Source organism: Neolamprologus multifasciatus, chromosome 9 (genome assembly GCF_963576455.1).
Source record: "Neolamprologus multifasciatus chromosome 9, fNeoMul1.2, whole genome shotgun sequence".
In the NCBI taxonomy this organism is placed as follows: domain Eukaryota; kingdom Metazoa; phylum Chordata; class Actinopteri; order Cichliformes; family Cichlidae; genus Neolamprologus; species Neolamprologus multifasciatus.
The window spans coordinates 6,470,942-6,489,910 of NC_140447.1; the positions used below are offsets into that span (position 1 = coordinate 6,470,942).

An 18,969-nucleotide genomic window follows, 5' to 3' on the forward strand; every position below is an offset into this window, starting at 1 on the left:
CATGACCACTAGATGGCACCCTAAGACCATAAATGAATTTCTGGCTCGTATATAAATTGGCAAACCAGACCTCTGCAGATTACAACGATTCAGAGAATAAACATAGTAAATAGTTACATCCACCTACAACCACAATGCTTGACAGTAAGTCGTATATGAAATGAAATATGGGCTGAACACAAGGCTGCCTGTAGTAGGCCAAAAAAACGCATCTTAGCGATAGCAACGGGACTAGCTTCTTACGTAGCAAATTACACAGATAAAGTCAAACAGGCATCACTCTCATCTTACAATACTCGCATGGTAAGCACGCACACAGTATTAACTCACACAGGAATGCAAGTAAATACGTTACTCCTCCGACACACCTCTCATCTGTGCAGAACTGCGCTGAACACGTTCCCAACCGGAAGTACAGATACCGAGGTGCATCATGGGTAACATAGTCTAAAACAGTTACAGTGAACAAGCGGACTTTTAACAGCCACCACTGAGACGATGGGTTCCCACTCAAGCCCCACCCCACATCCAACTAACCCATTTCTGTCCATCCTATCTTCTCAGGGCCTGGAAGGGGCTGGTGCTGCACTCGAGCCACGGTGGGTGGCACAGACGCCGGGGCAGGAGTGCTGGAAATGCTGATGGAGATGGGGCAGGTGTTCCACATCGCGGGCACCCTTCCCCAGTCCAGGAGAGACATAGAGCATTCTGGTAAGGACCCAAGGAGGTATACGCCACGCTTTGGTGGCACACAGGCTGTACGCAGACCCTTGTGCACCAAAGCCTGGTTCACCTCGGAGCATTGTGTTGGGGTTTGAATATATAATCTGAATGCGTATTTGCTGATTATATTGTTTTATATAAGAGAGGCCTAACTCTAAGTACAGTCTGTGCCAAAAAGTACTGACAGGAAACTGCATGCTTTTGCAGAGCGCGGTAACTCCAGGCAGAAAGTGAAACTAACAAGAGTCTTTGGTCAAAACTTATAGTGTGTGTGACGTGTAAATGCAGTCTATAAATATAACTAGGCTTCCTGTTTGTGCTTCAGACTTTGGCTGACGTGTCTGTGTGTCTGCTGAGTCTCCGTATTCCGGAATATGTAAAATTAAAGATCATTTTTTCAGCTTTGACCGCTTTGAGCCTTGTGTCTTTTTTGGCCGTAAAGAATACAAAAGAACTGGGATTTAATAATTGTTGGAAGCCAAGTTGGTGGAGGTGCAGTGTGTTCATGGTGATGTTCACAAGTATCCTGTAGTGCCACGGATGCTAAGATACAAGGGAAAAACCACATACAGTTAAGGCTGCAGTCAGTCTGCGCCTGTTGCATCTCCTGATTCTGAGTACAAATGAGAATTTATTTACTTTGGTTTATTTTGTTATTTTGTTTCCAGTTTAAATTAATTCATGGCCCATTAAATAAATATTTTAATTATGCATGTATAAAATTTTGGCACTTTTGGCTGTTCACCAAAATCAAAACAAGGAAGCAACACTGCTTATATTTCATTTATTTATTTTTACATCAGTGGGACAGAGAAATAAGTACTTGAACCTTTAAGGAGCCAACATAAGACACATTGAGCTTTCCCAGTTATTAAACATGTGGAACAATAGAAGTCTAACGCATTCTCATTTGGTATATTTAATTTCTTAACATGTAACAATGAAGTCTGCAGGAAACATGAAGCAAAAGTCTTTGCTGTTGGTTAAAATCACACTCTGTTCAACAAAAACATCTGAGTGAATTTTCTTTTATACAGCTTGGCTGATTCCAGTTTCTTTTGTCAGCACTCCTTCTCTGGCAACACACAAAAACGTCATCAATAGTGTTCATGCACTTTATTGAAGATGCTTTAAGATCTCAGTAACTGGTAGAGGTTATTTCATGAATATTCTATAAACTGAACACAAAAACTACACTTAGTAATAATTCTTGCTAGAAAAATAAATTTTCTAGCACTTATTTGTGGTGTATTTTGTTTTATCCATTTAATAACAGGCCAGTAAGTTAAAGGCCACCTTTGAGTTATAATATGTGTCATAGATTGTTTAGCAAGACTGAAAACTGTGCAGAACAGGAAGCTTTGTGCAGAGTTGCAGAGAGCATCACCTACGTTTGTGCTGGTAAAAGAGAACAACAGGAATTGACCTTTGGGTTGTAAAAAACTAGACACGAGAAGCTAGGGTGCAGATGTTTTTGCAGCTATGTAGCAGACGTGTAGAATTAAAATAGATAAAGTGACAGTTTTGTAGAGGAGGAGGGAGCAGACTATAATATGCACATCTGGCCTGTAATGCTTCAGATCTGTGGATAGTTCTTTCTCTTTAGCACAGCTATAACAGCCACCGCACCTGCAGCTACCGCAAGACCCACTGCAGCTCCCACTGGACCTCCTATTAGTCCAACAGCACCTGCAATGGCAAATTCAATACCAATTCCAGCACCAGCACCTGCAGCAACTGAAGCCACAGCTCCGCTAACAGCAACAAGTCTAGAAACCTGAAAAGCACCATGTTTGTGCCAAGTAAACTTGTTCTTTCGTTCTGCTTTGTGTCTTGCTTCTTTGAGTGTCATATTTGGATGTTTATTTTGAAGTTGTTCCATCTCTTCTTTTATGGCTTTCTCTGCATCTTGGAATATTCCGTTGGTGTAGTAGCTTCCACCATTTCCTTCAGCCATTGTTTTGATCTTCTTCAGCAGCTCTCGAACCTGAGCTGGATTATTCTTTCTGTTGTTAAAAACGTGATATCCTCCACCACACTGACGGATGAACTTACCAAGAGCTGGATTTTTTAAAATCAATTCTTCTGTGTTAATGTTACGTTTGTCTAGATCATCTCCATAGGTGAACAAAGCCATAGTGTAACGTGCTGACTTTTTCCCAAATGCCTCCTGAATGATTTTCACAGTTTTCTGATCGTCATCTTTTCTGAAACTGTCGGCATGCATTACAATCAGAAACACATGAGGACCTGGAGCTGCAAAACAGATGCATCTATTGATTTCTCTCTTCACGTCCTCCTCATTTAACTCTGGGTCAAACAGATCTGGAGTGTCAACTACAGCCAGTGTTTGAAAATCAAACAGAGCTGTTTCCTTCTGACACTCTGATGTTACAGATGAAGAAGATGTTGCAGATTTAAAAACGTTTCCCCCTAAAACAGTGTTTCCTGTTGCACTCTTCCCAACTCTGTTTTTCCCCATAAGAACAATCCTGAAGTCTGCTTCTAATTTTCTCCTGGCTCTATTAGCCTCTTCTAACATTTCTTTGGTGTAGCAGGCTCCTCCATTTTTCTGAACCATTGCATTGATCTTCTTTAGCAGCTGTCTGACCTGAAAGGTATTCTCCTTTTTGTTGTTAAAAACATGATATCCTCCTCCACACTGTTTAATGAAATCACAGAGTGCTAGATTTGCATTAATGAATTTTTCTGCAGTGACTCTGTCATCCTTCAGATTGTCTCCGTAGGTGAACAAGGCCATAGTGTAACTTGTTGCCTTTCCCCCAAACATCTCCTGAATGATTTTCAATGTATCTTGTTCTTCTTTTGTGAATCTGTTTGGTTGGATCACAACCAGGAACACATGAGGACCAGGAGCAGCAAAGCAGAATGATCTAATGATCTCTGCTTTCATTTCCTCTTCAGTTCGCGTGGTGTCAAACAGACCTGGAGTATCGACCACAGACAATTTTTGTCCATCACACTCTCCTGTTTCCTTTTGACACTGTGATGTCACAGAGTTAGGAGACAATGTAGATTCAAAAGCTTTCTTTTTTAAGATCGTGTTTCCTGAGGCACTCTTGCCAACTCCAGTTTTTCCAAGAAGCACAATCCTGAGGTCTGATTCGTCTGGTTCCTCTTGCTCTGCTGAAAAATGTTACAATTATTGTAATATCAGCACACATCAAATCAAAATGCCAAATTAATATAAAGAACTACTAAAAGCAATGGATATTTTATTCAATTTATTTTTGAGGGCTTTTTTTGCAACGAACTGTAAACTTGTTTATTCCTGCTGTAAAGTTGTATATTTTAATGTGGAAGTCTTCGGAGACTGACTCATTTTAGGACACAGCCTAGATTATACATTAGATGAACTGCAGCTTTTAGTACTTCCTAATTTTTCATCACAGAGGTTGTTGGCAGCAGTCAGTCTGCTACAGCTGGTGTGCAGTGAACTCTTACTGGGAGTTAATGCTGGTGTTTTTCATCCAATAAGAACGTTATCAATGTTGGAATGAATAAGTCTAAGGAGGTTGGAAAAAAAAGCTTCTTCAAAGCCTTTTTAAAAATCTTGGACTGCCTACCAATTGCTCTAGAAGCTTCTTGGATAAGAGGTGAAAAGTCTAAAGAAACTTAAAAAAGTCCAGACACTTTTCTTTACAAGTTCCTTAGACTACGATGACCTGGATGACTGAGAAGCGTCACAGGCACGGTGGAATGAGATGTACTTTGGTATCGTTACTGAACTCAAGATGAATTAATTTGGGCTTTTTCCTCTAATAGCTGACACCAACAAGATAATCTTATCAGAAAATAACCACAGTCTCCCCCTGCACACCCTCATTTTTTCCTTCTCACCCCTGTCCAGAGTTTATACATGCAGATATGAATGATAAGTAAACTTCAGTGAAGTAGAAAAGATCAGCTGATAACATTTTCTCCACACAGAAAGTAAATGTACTGAAAACTACTGTGCAAATATTTTAGTGACTTCACAAAGTCACACCTGTGCAGCAGGTTTAAGCAGTAAAAAACAAACAAACAGTCGCTCGATTTCCTCAGTCCATGTAAGTTAAATGTTTACTGTTGGATTGGAATGACGCAATTTATTTGACCAAAATCCACACAGACAATAAGAGCTTCATAAAGGAAATGAATTAAAAAATGAATACAGATACAGAAAAGCAACTAGAAAAATAAATAAAACTGACATAAAATCAAATAATTTAAAATAAATTAAAAGATTACTTAAAGAGATAGGGATACAATTACTATTTGTTCAAAAATAATTTTAAGCTGAAACAATTGTAGAAAAGTATGTTTAAATATACTTACCAAGCAGTATGTAATTGTTGTCCATATTTGCTTTTTACACATGCGAAATGCGCCACTGTCGACTTCTTGGTGCTTAATACTGTCAGTTGTGTGACCTCAGTATCAGTAGCTGCTTCTAGTCCTGCCCTTTTTTCTTCTTCCTCTTTTTGGTGTTTAAGGCCAGTTAGCAAACAATGAATTGCTGAATTACTGCCACCAACTGGTATGGAGTGTGGACTGTCACTTACGGATTAAGTGGCACTCAAGAGTTAACCACACACAGAGACACTTGATAGAGACACAGCAGATCCACAACTGGAGGACAAGTGAGACCACAACAGTAACAATATTGGTCAATCTTCACTTACACTAAATGCAATTTTATTTATATAGCGCCAAATAACAACAACAGTCGCCTCAAGGTGCTTTATATTGTAAGGTAGACCCTACAATAATACATTCAGAGAAAAACCCAACAATAATATGACCTAACAAACCTAAGAGCAAGCGCTTTGCCGATGGTGGGAAGGAAAAACTCCCTTTTGACATGAAGAAACATCCAGCAGAACCAGGCTCAGGGAGGGGCGGGGCCATCTGCTGCGATCGGTTGGGATGAGAGAAGGAAGACAGGAAAACATATAGTGCTGTGGAAGAGACACAGAGATTAATAACAAGTATAATTCAGTGCAGAGAGGTCTATTAACACATAGTGAGTGAAGAAGAAACACCCAGTGCATCATGGGAAGTCCACCAACAGCCTAAACCTATAACAGCATAACTAAGGGAGGATTCAGGGTCACCCGATCCAACCCTAACTATATGCTTTAGCAAAACGAAAAGTTTGTGTTGGAGTGATTTTGTTGTCATTATTGTGCTTAGGATTGTAGACCTTGTTAAACTGCATGATTAAATATATTCTTCTGGATCTCTTCTCCTCCCTTGTATGTAGAATGTTGGGGGAGGCTATTCAGCTATAGTTTTCCACTCAGGCACATTTCATGCCAAGATTCTGAATTTTCTTCTCTCCTGAAGGATGTTTACTTTCTGCCGTGTAGGGCCTCACCAAAGCTTTATATATGATGAAAGGGCTAAGCCATATATTAAGGTGAGGGGAGAGGACCCTTTATATGAGTTGAGAGCTTGGGAGATTGTAAACATACATGGTGGAGAAGGGAGTCATGTACACACACACACACACACACACAGGTATGCACACACACGTACTCACTTGCTCGCACAGGCATTCATATACACACACAATGCCTTAGCTTGTATTACAACATATGGGTTTTACACAATGGGTGCTTGTGTTCACGGAAATAAAAGGACTGCACGGATAGGCTGGAATTCCGAGTTGGCTACAGGCGTGCTTGTGACAGTTTGTGGTTCCCACCTCCCCTTGCAAGTAAATTTGTACGTATGGCTTTTGTCTTGTCTTGTCATGATCAGTGATATGACGCCATTCACACGAAATCTTTGAAACTGAATGTGTCAGTGAGATGTTTATGAGTGTGAAGCTTTTTGTATCACCATCCTGACTCTGTAGGTCTTCCCCCTACAGTAACCATGTAAAGCTCTATTTAAGAACCAGTCCGTTTACCATTTTACTGCGACATGCAAAACAGGTCATGTGACTGAGTGAACTTGAGGAAGCAGGTTTGATTTTCAAAGACAGTAAAACTGCTGTTGTAGTTAGAGCAGAGACTGACAGGCTTTCTTTCGGCAGCAGCAACATGTTAGAACAGGTAAAGGTGAGATAAAAACATACAGTCTGGCTGTTTGCCCTCAGGAGGAAACGTCTATAGCTGGGTTTACTGAGTTTACCTGTGTGAGCGCTTTCTGCTGGCTTAAATCACCATCCCTCCACTGTCACAGTCACTGGGAGCTTTAAGGCTGTTAATGAAACCCAGCAAACACTTTGATGCTAAATAACAGTCGGGTGGTGGTCTTTTCTCCATGTCTGTTCATGGTGGAAAAGCAGTTCCAAAATGAAAGTTACAGGCTGACAGAGGTGTGTCTGATATCTTGTAAACAACATTGCTTCAGAGAAACCATGTTACCACCCCCTCCGCCCATGTCTTAATATTTGTACGAGGTGCATTTCTGAGACTTGCTCTCGACTGTTTGAAATGACTGCATATTTAAGGCAGTGTAGTATGTATAGAATGATTCAGGACATGCACAGAATGAGGTGGGAGAATCTGAGTGAGTAAAGGATGTTGCCTATAAAGGATGTTGCCCAGAAGTCAATATGATTCATTTTAAAATCAGTGTGAGTGTGATACCCCGTAAATGGCTGAATCAACCAAGTAATTTTGAGTTTGTCTCCTATTGTCACGGCTGCCGAGGCGAGCCGTGTGGTGTTGGAGGGAAAAGAGGACCCAAAATGTAGGCAGTGACTGATAATTTGAGTGACGTTTATTTACAAGTGGTGGTGTGGCAAAAACAGGCAGTGAGGGAAGAGAATTTACAGAACAAACCTAAACTGGGAAAACTAAATGACAAACCGGAGAACATACAAAATGGAGAGAGAGGCAGAAGAGAATTTACAGAACAAACCTAAACTGGGAAAGCTAAATAACAAACCGGAGATCATCAAGTCCGAAAACAAGAAAGCCACCAGAAACAGTGGAGCACAGAAAGCAGATCAAAAACTGTTCAGGAGGCCGACACGGAGGACGGCAACACAGGAGTCCATAACAGTTCATCTCCGGAGGCCGACCACGCGGAAGGCAGTGGCGGCGATGCAGTTGAAAGAGATCCGGAGGCCGGCCACGCGGAAGGCAGTGGCGGCAACAGAGCAAGTCCGGGGGCACCCTTCCCCAGTCCAGGAGAGACATAGAGCATTCTGGTAAGGACCCAAGGAGGTATACGCCACGCTTTGGTGGCACACAGGCTGTACGCAGACCCTTGTGCACCAAAGCCTGGTTCACCTCGGAGCATTGTGTTGGGGTTTGAATATATAATCTGAATGCGTATTTGCTGATTATATTGTTTTATATAAGAGAGGCCTAACTCTAAGTACAGTCTGTGCCAAAAAGTACTGACAGGAAACTGCATGCTTTTGCAGAGCGCGGTAACTCCAGGCAGAAAGTGAAACTAACAAGAGTCTTTGGTCAAAACTTATAGTGTGTGTGACGTGTAAATGCAGTCTATAAATATAACTAGGCTTCCTGTTTGTGCTTCAGACTTTGGCTGACGTGTCTGTGTGTCTGCTGAGTCTCCGTATTCCGGAATATGTAAAATTAAAGATCATTTTTTCAGCTTTGACCGCTTTGAGCCTTGTGTCTTTTTTGGCCGTAAAGAATACAAAAGAACTGGGATTTAATAATTGTTGGAAGCCAAGTTGGTGGAGGTGCAGTGTGTTCATGGTGATGTTCACAAGTATCCTGTAGTGCCACGGATGCTAAGATACAAGGGAAAAACCACATACAGTTAAGGCTGCAGTCAGTCTGCGCCTGTTGCATCTCCTGATTCTGAGTACAAATGAGAATTTATTTACTTTGGTTTATTTTGTTATTTTGTTTCCAGTTTAAATTAATTCATGGCCCATTAAATAAATATTTTAATTATGCATGTATAAAATTTTGGCACTTTTGGCTGTTCACCAAAATCAAAACAAGGAAGCAACGCTGCTTATATTTCATTTATTTATTTTTACATCAGTGGGACAGAGAAATAAGTACTTGAACCTTTAAGGAGCCAACATAAGACACATTGAGCTTTCCCAGTTATTAAACATGTGGAACAATAGAAGTCTAACGCATTCTCATTTGGTATATTTAATTTCTTAACATGTAACAATGAAGTCTGCAGGAAACATGAAGCAAAAGTCTTTGCTGTTGGTTAAAATCACACTCTGTTCAACAAAAACATCTGGGTGAATTTTCTTTTATACAGCTTGGCTGATTCCAGTTTCTTTTGTCAGCACTCCTTCTCTGGCAACACACAAAAACGTCATCAATAGTGTTCATGCACTTTATTGAAGATGCTTTAAGATCTCAGTAACTGGTAGAGGTTATTTCATGAATATTCTATAAACTGAACACAAAAACTACACTTAGTAATAATTCTTGCTAGAAAAATAAATTTTCTAGCACTTATTTGTGGTGTATTTTGTTTTATGCATTTAATAACAGGCCAGTAAGTTAAAGGCCACCTTTGAGTTATAATATGTGTCATAGCAAGACTGAAAACTGTGCAGAACAGGAAGCTTTGTGCAGAGTTGCAGAGAGCATCACCTACGTTTGTGCTGGTAAAAGAGAACAACAGGAATTGACCTTTGGGTCGTAAAAAACTAGACACGAGAAGCTAGGGTGCAGATGTTTTTGCAGCTATGTAGCAGACGTGTAGAATTAAAATAGATAAAGTGACAGTTTTGTAGAGGAGGAGGGAGCAGACTATAATATGCACATCTGGCCTGTAATGCTTCAGATCTGTGGATAGTTCTTTCTCTTTAGCACAGCTATAACAGCCACCGCACCTGCAGCTACCGCAAGACCCACTGCAGCTCCCACTGGACCTCCTATTAGTCCAACAGCACCTGCAATGGCAAATTCAATACCAATTCCAGCACCAGCACCTGCAGCAACTGAAGCCACAGCTCCGCTAACAGCAACAAGTCTAGAAACCTGAAAAGCACCATGTTTGTGCCAAGTAAACTTGTTCTTTCGTTCTGCTTTGTGTCTTGCTTCTTTGAGTGTCATATTTGGATGTTTATTTTGAAGTTGTTCCATCTCTTCTTTTATGGCTTTCTCTGCATCTTGGAATATTCCGTTGGTGTAGTAGCTTCCACCATTTCCTTCAGCCATTGTTTTGATCTTCTTCAGCAGCTCTCGAACCTGAGCTGGATTATTCTTTCTGTTGTTAAAAACGTGATATCCTCCACCACACTGACGGATGAACTTACCAAGAGCTGGATTTTTTAAAATCAATTCTTCTGTGTTAATGTTACGTTTGTCTAGATCATCTCCATAGGTGAACAAAGCCATAGTGTAACGTGCTGACTTTTTCCCAAATGCCTCCTGAATGATTTTCACAGTTTTCTGATCGTCATCTTTTCTGAAACTGTCGGCATGCATTACAATCAGAAACACATGAGGACCTGGAGCTGCAAAACAGATGCATCTATTGATTTCTCTCTTCACGTCCTCCTCATTTAACTCTGGGTCAAACAGATCTGGAGTGTCAACTACAGCCAGTGTTTGAAAATCAAACAGAGCTGTTTCCTTCTGACACTCTGATGTTACAGATGAAGAAGATGTTGCAGATTTAAAAACGTTTCCCCCTAAAACAGTGTTTCCTGTTGCACTCTTCCCAACTCTGTTTTTCCCCATAAGAACAATCCTGAAGTCTGCTTCTAATTTTCTCCTGGCTCTATTAGCCTCTTCTAACATTTCTTTGGTGTAGCAGGCTCCTCCATTTTTCTGAACCATTGCATTGATCTTCTTTAGCAGCTGTCTGACCTGAAAGGTATTCTCCTTTTTGTTGTTAAAAACATGATATCCTCCTCCACACTGTTTAATGAAATCACAGAGTGCTAGATTTGCATTAATGAATTTTTCTGCAGTGACTCTGTCATCCTTCAGATTGTCTCCGTAGGTGAACAAGGCCATAGTGTAACTTGTTGCCTTTCCCCCAAACATCTCCTGAATGATTTTCAATGTATCTTGTTCTTCTTTTGTGAATCTGTTTGGTTGGATCACAACCAGGAACACATGAGGACCAGGAGCAGCAAAGCAGAATGATCTAATGATCTCTGCTTTCATTTCCTCTTCAGTTCGCGTGGTGTCAAACAGACCTGGAGTATCGACCACAGACAATTTTTGTCCATCACGCTCTCCTGTTTCCTTTTGACACTGTGATGTCACAGAGTTAGGAGACAATGTAGATTCAAAAGCTTTCTTTTTTAAGATCGTGTTTCCTGAGGCACTCTTGCCAACTCCAGTTTTTCCAAGAAGCACAATCCTGAGGTCTGATTCGTCTGGTTCCTCTTGCTCTGCTGAAAAATGTTACAATTATTGTAATATCAGCACACATCAAATCAAAATGCCAAATTAATATAAAGAACTACTAAAAGCAATGGATATTTTATTCAATTTATTTTTGAGGGCTTTTTTTGCAACGAACTGTAAACTTAGGGTTAGGGGTTAGGGTTAGGGGGTTAGGTATTTAGAGATTTTGGCTTAGTTTATTTCATTTGAAACTTTATTGCACGGTCCTAGGTATCGGCTGCAACATCCTATTTCCCCTTTTGTCTCCTCTTCTTCTTTGGCTTCTCTTGTACCTCCTTCCTTTATGTTGTCAATTTAAGGCCATCACCCCAACTTACTTAATCCCCACAGTCCCCCGTGATCTCCAGGAAAGTATAGTAAAGATGTCCACCACAATGTCACTGTTTTTAAATTATAATAGCCCCTAATGCCATAATACTCCCATCACTCTCTGGAGGGGATTGGGCCTCCAAGAGAAAAGAACTTTATTATTTGAATTTTTCATTTTTCTTATCAAAGATATAATTTTTCAATCACATGCAATTAGTAATCACAATAAGAACGTATACTGTTAGTATTTCACTCTGTTCACACCGGTGTTCATGCATTTCTGAGATGGGAGCTCATAGCATTCAGGGCTATATACTACATTTAATCTTGACCAATAGTCTTTTGAAAATTATTATTTTTTTTTGTTTTTTTTGTTTTGTGACAATTTATGCAGTGGAGGAGGTGACAACTGTTCTTTAACACAAGAGCATTTACACAACATAGGTCATCAGTCCATTTGCTTTATTAAAGCTCTGTTTATTTCACCTTTTCCATCTTAAGCACACTTTATGGATGTAATTTAACACTTTATTCCGGCCTCCTCCTAGAGTAGATAGAGATCACGGTGTACGGGCCAGTCCTCTGACCTTGGCTCCTGGAAATTCACAACCGGACATCCACAGCCTTTTTGCCCCCCCTCCCTCACCCATTGGGGTCCCAACAATTCGTTTTAGCCATACACTCTTTATACTCAAAATTAACAACATCTCTGGAGCACAAGAAATTGTTAGAATCTACCACCCAAACCACAAGTCTAGGATAAAGACACAAAAGGAAACATTGTTTTCAAAAACCTCTCACGTAGGTGCATTCAGACCTAGTGGCACATAATTATTTAATCTGTCTATCCAAATCCTCTCCATTCTCCTCCGCTGACCGACTGATCAGCCCGGATTCGCCTGCAGACCAAATGCTCAGAGCCCCCTCTGCATGCTCCCTAAAGTGGATGGCCACCAAGGAGCGTGGCTCCACTGACCGTAGGCATACAAATGTTGTTGTAACCGTGTTTTCAGGCGGGCCCCCGTTTCCCCACATACATTAACCCACAACATGTATACTGAATGGCATAAACCACATTCGTTGTCTCGAAGGAGAGTCTTCATCGAGTTGCCCAAGAGACCCCACTATGTGGATTGTTAATCATATGTATCCAAACCTGCGTTTAACCGCAGGCTCTCACACCAGCTCTCAAAGATTCTTCCGGCCGTTTCCCTCGTCCAATGAATCCCATCCGCTGTGGTGTGGAAATCATGTTGTGAAATACATGGCAAGTACTTATAGTGTGTGCTAATGAAGTTATTAATCATGGTGAGATTGTATTTTTGGATTTTAGATAGCGATTTAGCGAAGTGAATCTGCGCGACAAAGATGTCTGCATTAGGAAACGCAGCTCGCGCACCATGCACCACCCTACGTAACTGCTTAATCGAAGTTTTTTGGGGGTCCTGATCCATATTATTAAAACCCACCGAAAGTACCACCAATCTCGTGCCCTCGCACACCGGCGCCGTCTCCAGCAAGTTAAAGAAATGATAAAAGTTCGCTCCCGGATAACTCTCAATTTGAATCTGATTATTTTTAAAGGAGGGTATGCTATTTAAGTTCGAATCTCCCAGAAAAGCTACAGGTTTAATGACTCTGATTCTCCAATCCTGTAGTTTACGGCTCGCCCGCGCCCGGTGGTACGATGGCGTGTGCCACGCCCCCTCCACGGTCTCCGTTTCGGCCTCCGCCCTGGTCACTTCCTCCTCTCTTGTGGGCTCGCAACGGCTGCGTCCCTCCGCTCGCTTTTTTGGCCCCACGGTTTTAAATTCATCAGCAGAGTCATTGCTTTCACTGACCTCCTCGCTCAGGTGGAAATTACTTTTAAGATTGAAATGGTGGGGATCGGCGCGGTCCAATGAGTCACCGCTCATATTGCCCGCTTGGTCGTGCTGTTGCATGACCTCTATCATCATCTCCCCTACTTCTTTTCCACCTGTTTGAGCAGAGGATTTAATTTTTAACCGTTTCTGCTGTTTCGCTACGGGCCTCTCCGTTGCAGACGCAGCCGGCATGTGTGTTCGGTCACCTTCGCGAGGCGCAGAAGAAGGACCTGTGGGGGCGGTGGACCGGGGCGGCAAAGTAATGGGAGTATTCAGGGAGAAGTCACGGCGTGCGGCGGTCGCAGGGCATGCAGAGGGAGAACACAGAGAGGCAGGCAAAATATCATCAATCCCATCTAAATCTACCGCAACATTTGAACGAATTCCTCTTGCTATACGCCCCACCTCCCCACCCTCCCCTGTCTTCCCCCCACCTCCGTCCCCTTCCTTATCAAAAATTATTCCTCCAAGGGCACCCAAACGGGCCGGCGCACGGGCCTCAGCTTTCCGAGAGTCACTTAACTCCTCCATCATCGTTTTCCTTTTACCCAACGACAGATTCTTCTGGTAGGAAGCCTTTTGTTTATTAATGTTGCTATTATCACGGCCCGCTACAATTGTAGGTAAGGCCGGAAAGTCATTCTCATCCCTCCAATTAATTAATACTGAACCCGATTCTTCCCCTCTCTCAATCTGTCTCTCCGTGCGCTCGGCCTGAGGTTGGGTAAGGGGAATGAAGCTCCTCCCTGCACGAGGAGGGCAGGAGCAGTGCACGGGCCATACTGTGACCCTTCCCAAGGCCCACTACGTTATCGCCACTCCGTCTTCCGTGTCCGTTACTCTCCGGTTCCGAATCAGGTAAGTACCTTCCTCATTTAGGCTTTCAGGTAAGTACCGTATTTTTATTATTGTTGTTTTTAATCCAATTGTATTAATATTGTCTTTTCTTACAGGTTTTTCAAATTGTTTTTAAATTGCTTCTTAAATTTTTAATCAACTGTTTTTTAATTGTGCTTTTAATAAAGTTTATATTTTTCCAATGAATTTGTAGTCTCCGTGTTGTTTTTTATGAATTCCAAATTTTAGGTTTCAAATTAGAATTTTTAGGCCATAAATAAACAAGAAAATAAAAAAACAGTAAATAAACCTCCCCCAAAAATAACAAACTAAAATAACAAACTAAAACAACAAACAAAACATTTTTATTAGTGATGCATGGCTTGCGCTAGCTTTCGGCGGTGTTGTGCCTTCTTCAGGCTGTGCTCATGCATCAGTGGGTTAGGGGTTAGGGTTAGGGGTTAGGGGTTAGGGGTTAGGGTAGGGTTAGGGTTAGGGGTTAGGGTTAGGGGGTTAGGGTTAGCGTACGGTTAGGGTTAGGGGTTAGGGGGTTAGGGTTAGGGTTAGGGTAGGGTTAGGGGGTTAGGGTTAGGGTTAGGGTTAGGGGGTTAGGGGGTTAGGGTTAGGGTTAGGGGGTTAGGGTTAGGGTTAGGGTTAGGGGTTAGGGTTAGGGTTAGGGGTTAGGGTTAGGGTAGGGTTAGGGTTAGGGGGTTAGGGTTAGGGGTTAGGGTTAGGGGTTAGGGTTAGGGTTAGGGGTTAGGGTTGGGTTAGGGCTAGGGTTAGGGGGTTAGGGTTAGGGTTAGGGGTTAGGGGGTTAGGGTTAGGGTTAGGGTTAGGTTATAGCAAAAAAGCCAGGAGAGGATGGGACAAAAGTGGAATAACTGAAAAAGTAAGAGGTGTAGAGGGCTTATTTTGGTGTCTAGGTGGGGGTTCCGGTGGTTTCCGGACGCTGTGGTGAAGAGCCCACGCCGATGGCTTTTTCGGTTCTGGAGATATGGCGAATGGGACCAAAAAGGATGGGACGAAACGGTCCCAATCGGAGGAAGGAAGGTCCAGAGGGCCTGGTTCAACCGGCATTGCGTTGCTTGTGTCCAGGCGCATTCGTGGACGCCCGACAAGGCATCGTTCAGAGTACCTTTGCAGGATGGGGCAGTAGTTGGAGAACGGTCGTGTGATGCATCCACGGATGCAGAATCCTTCCCCGACTCCAAGGGTGCCTGCGCTGTCTTTGTCAGACACTCCCATCCGGAGATAGAGCTGTAAACCTTTTTCGAAAGAAGCTTACCTGCACAGAAGCGCTTGCAGCAGGAGACAGCAGAAGGGACAGCAGAACCAGGCCTTTGGAGCACTGCGTCATCTTCTTGTGCACACATATGCCTCCTGGACGTCAGCATGCCTTCGGCCTCCAGGTGTCAAATGCAGTATTTCTCTCCGAGCTGAGGGCCACGAGTCACCTTTCCGGCTCCAGAAGGTCCAAGCAGTATGGCTTAAATAACAAACAAAAACATTAGTGCTGACCCATGGCTGTATGCACGAATAAAAAAAAAGAAGAAAAGAAATAACATGCTGGTGCAAAAAATATCCCAAACACATTCTCACATTACCTAACTTTTCACCTCCAGGCTGCATGAATTTGATTTATGATTATTAGGCAGAACAAAGTCGGGCCTGTATCAAGACACAGGGACTAAACCCCAATTCAACCAGACCCAGAACCGATCCAGAATTAAAACAGGACTACAACAGTAACCAAGACAGACCCAGAATCAGAACTAGATGATAGCAGCACTAAAAATCATCTTAGACCTGCACTACACTTATTTTTTAATTCTACCAAAGTACACTATTTAGATTCTGAAAAGTTTATATAATTGTTTAGCCTTGTTGAGCAAACAAGCCTGCATAACTTAATAAAAATAGAATTTTAAAAGTAACAAACGCTATCTAAAAAGATACAATAGGTACGAGATAGATGTTCTGATAGGTTTTTGGCAAACAACCATTTGACTAACATGTGTGTCTCACCTGCTCTTGTTCCATCTCTGTTCTGTCGTCATTTTCGTCGTCTCTCTCCCTCTCTGTTCCTCTCTCTCCCTCGTTGTGCTGACAATCAAGCCAAACACAAATATACAGCGGAAACCAGATATTTACATACTCTTCAGATAAAAACACAAACACTTTTTAATTGTAACATCAAATCAGACTAAATGTTTCTTTTTTTAGATTGATAAATATAAAAAACATATTTGTTAACTTTAAGAGTAAAGAGAGAAACTGTCTGTATTTCTTAAGTGTAAATGGCACCAAATTGTATTCAAAATTGAGCCACACTTATGGAGCTCCACAATTCTTTTCCAGAATTCTTTTCCAGGTGTTTTGGTTGACATCTCTTGATTTTTCAAAGAAACTTTCCCATTTCAAAGAAACAGGCTCTGTGTTTCGCCTCATATGCATCCACAGCTGTGCCACCAATTTACCCACATGGACTCTACTAACCAATCAGAAGCTTCTTAAGCTCAGAATGGAATCATCTGGAGTTTTCTTAATTAATCTTAATTAACAATAAACTTAGTGTATATGTACTCCTACATTTGATGAAAGTGATTAAAATAGACAGCTCCCTCTTTTTATTCTGACATTTAACTAATTCAAAAGACATTACATTTACTTATCTAAAATAAAGGTTTACTCTAAATTGATGTTTAACAGTAAAAAAAAGGTTTTATGTTTTCTCCCTAAAGTGTATGTAAATATCTGGTTTCAACTGTGAATATACTGCTTGGGACAATCAATTGCCTCTGTGTTCCACAGGAGGGCGCACAGCTGGAACGTCCTGTGCATTACATGTTAAATTTGTTTCAAGTTCATTTTCTTGTACTGTTTGTGTAAAAGACAGACACACACACACACACACACACACAGAGAGAGAGAGAGAGTGGCTCACTGATAAGGGAAAAAGAAGAGAAATGAGCAGAGATTTCAGTAACTACATCAAAGCAAAAGAATTGAGAATTTTGTTTTTTTCTTTTTCTTTTCATTCTTGATATATATATATTTTTCTAACCCTCTATTTTTAAACAAGGAAAATGAACTCCACCTTTTTAAATCACTGTCATAACGATTCCACAGGTTAACTCCTCTAACAGAAACACATCTCTGCTTTATATTTGTCCTTATCTTGTTTTTTTTTTAAAGAAATCTGTTCCCCTTAAGTCATATTGACTCTCTCTGACTTTAAACAGCTTCTGAGTACTGGGGCAAAGCAAGTTATTTTGTGCTTTATACATTATGTGTGCCATTTTATATTCAACTAAATCATAAAATTTCAGGGTATTCAGATTAATAAACAAAATGTTAGTTGGTTCTATATAGTTTGATTGGTTTATAATTCTTATAGCTCTTTTTTGTAACTTGAAAATAGGAAGAGTTTTCGTTTTATATGCAGTACCCCATATCTCCAGCCAGTCAGTCATATATGGAAGCAACAGAGTACAATGGTAAATGGCCTGCATTTGTATGGCGCTGTTCTAGTCCTTAAGGACTAGACAAGGTTCTTCCTGACCTTGTACTTTCTCCTCACGTTCCCTCTTTCCTCTCTCCCTCTTTGGACTGACAATCATACACAAATAGATTGTATTCAATTAGATGAAAAATTACATTAATATAAAAAAAATTCTATTAAGATCACTAACAAAAAGTCCACTCTCAGTGTACTTTCAACCAAAAGGCAAATAACCAAACCACATGAACATCTAATAAAAGTTATAAATATTGAAACACTGATCCAACATTATTCTTGATTGATGGATCATTTGATTTTACACTTTTACCTGACGTGGCTCCTTTTTTTGAAAAAACTTCCTCATATCCATTATGAACCTGGCTGTCTCTCTGTACACACACACACACACACACACACACACACACACACACACACACACACAGACACACTGTGAGGTCTGCAGGGCAAAATTTGAATTTCAGTGCATGAAAATTTCCTCCCTCCAGTGGCCACCTGCAGGTATGACGAGGTTTAAAAGTTAGGTTATAGCAAAAAAGCCAGGAGAGGATGGGACAAAAGTGAAATAACTGAAAAAGTAAGAGGTGTAGAGGGCTTATGTTGGTGTCTAAGTGGGGGTTCCGGTGGTTTCCGGACGCTGTGGTGAAGAGCCCACGCCGATGGCTTTTTCGGTTCTGGAGATATGGCGAATGGGACCAAAAAGGATGGGACGAAACGGTCCCAATCGGAGGAAGGAAGGTCCAGAGGGCCTGGTTCAACCGGCATTGCGTTGCTTGTGTCCAGGCGCATTCGTGGACGCCCGACAAGGCATTGTTCAGAGTACCTTTGCAGGATGGGGCAGTAGTTGGAGAATGGTCGTGTGATGCATCCACGGATGCAGAATCCTTCCCCGACTCCAAGGGTGCCTGCGCTGTCTTTGTCAGACACTCCCATCCGGAGATAGAGCTGTAAACCTTTTTCGAAAGAAGCTTACCTGCACAGAAGCGCTTGCAGCAGGAGACAGCAGAAGGGACAGCAGAACCAGGCCTTTGGAGCACTGCGTCATCTTCTCGTGCACACATATGCCTTCTGGATGCACTCTACGATTGGAGAACAAGACATCATCGGTTACAACAAATAATACAGTGTCTTTCTGCTTCTTTCATTCTCTTTTGTTTGTTTCACACACACACACACACACACACACACACACACACACACACACACACACACACCAGAGCACACAGACAGAAGCAGGGCAGCTGCTGTCCAACTGGGATTTGACAAGAGGCGCTCCCTCTGCTGGCTCAATGCGGTACAAAGTCTCAGAGAAGGTGTTCGCGCAGTGGAATCTAACAGCTTGTGACAATCAATTGCCTCTGTGTTCCACAGGAGGGCGCACAGC

General features: G+C 41.7%; 2 protein-coding genes and 2 long non-coding RNA genes across 5 annotated transcripts in view; all 4 read right to left on the reverse strand.

Moving 5' to 3' along the window:
* The window catches only part of LOC146510921 (uncharacterized), a 161,734-nt gene extending 146,290 nt beyond the window's left edge, over nucleotides 1-15,444 (reverse strand). Inside the window, exon 1 of the long non-coding RNA XR_014876115.1 lies at nucleotides 15,351-15,444. This is a non-coding gene — a long non-coding RNA (uncharacterized LOC146510921). The remainder of the gene's footprint in view (nucleotides 1-15,350) is intronic.
* LOC146510926 (GTPase IMAP family member 8-like) lies at nucleotides 1,497-6,906 on the reverse strand. 2 transcript variants are annotated; one of them, XM_085172860.1, is made up of 2 exons: nucleotides 5,062-6,906; nucleotides 1,497-3,867 (listed from the first exon to the last, which is right to left on the reverse strand). In XM_085172860.1, exons 1-2 carry the CDS (start codon nucleotides 5,084-5,086, stop codon nucleotides 2,300-2,302), a joined length of 1,593 nt encoding a protein of 530 aa, XP_085028986.1. In that variant the 5' UTR covers nucleotides 5,087-6,906; the 3' UTR covers nucleotides 1,497-2,299. The 2 variants fall into 2 exon arrangements, with proteins under 2 accessions (XP_085028986.1, XP_085028985.1); XM_085172859.1 differs by having other exon boundaries at nucleotides 1,497-3,870; nucleotides 5,062-6,905.
* LOC146510927 (GTPase IMAP family member 8-like) lies at nucleotides 8,677-13,759 on the reverse strand. Its single transcript, XM_085173544.1, has 2 exons — nucleotides 13,027-13,759; nucleotides 8,677-11,047 (listed from the first exon to the last, which is right to left on the reverse strand). The coding sequence occupies exons 1-2, from the start codon at nucleotides 13,757-13,759 to the stop codon at nucleotides 9,471-9,473; spliced, it is 2,310 nt and encodes a 769-aa protein (XP_085029670.1). The 3' UTR covers nucleotides 8,677-9,470.
* A 45-nt stretch (nucleotides 15,445-15,489) lies between the features above and the next one.
* Nucleotides 15,490-18,871, reverse strand: LOC146510928 (uncharacterized). Its single transcript, XR_014876116.1, has 3 exons — nucleotides 18,559-18,871; nucleotides 16,091-16,168; nucleotides 15,490-15,551 (listed from the first exon to the last, which is right to left on the reverse strand). It is a non-coding gene; the product is annotated as an uncharacterized LOC146510928 (long non-coding RNA).
* Nucleotides 18,872-18,969: the final 98 nt, after the last annotated feature.

What these genes read in the sequence shown, in the direction of transcription:
- LOC146510927 (XM_085173544.1), bottom strand. Translation starts at nt 13,759, where the DNA reads ATGGAGGAGTTAAGTGACTCTCGGAAAGCTGAGGCCCGTGCGCCGGCC. An exon ending in CCACCGGGCGCGGGCGAGCC is followed by an intron (nt 11,048 to 13,026) that starts GTAAACTACAGG and finishes AATTGTAACATT; the next exon opens with TTTCAGCAGAGCAAGAGGAA.
- LOC146510926 (XM_085172859.1), bottom strand. Translation starts at nt 5,086, where the DNA reads ATGGACAACAATTACATACTGCTTG. An exon ending in CAACAATTACATACTGCTTG is followed by an intron (nt 3,871 to 5,061) that starts GTAAGTATATTT and finishes AACATTTTTCAG; the next exon opens with CAGAGCAAGAGGAACCAGAC.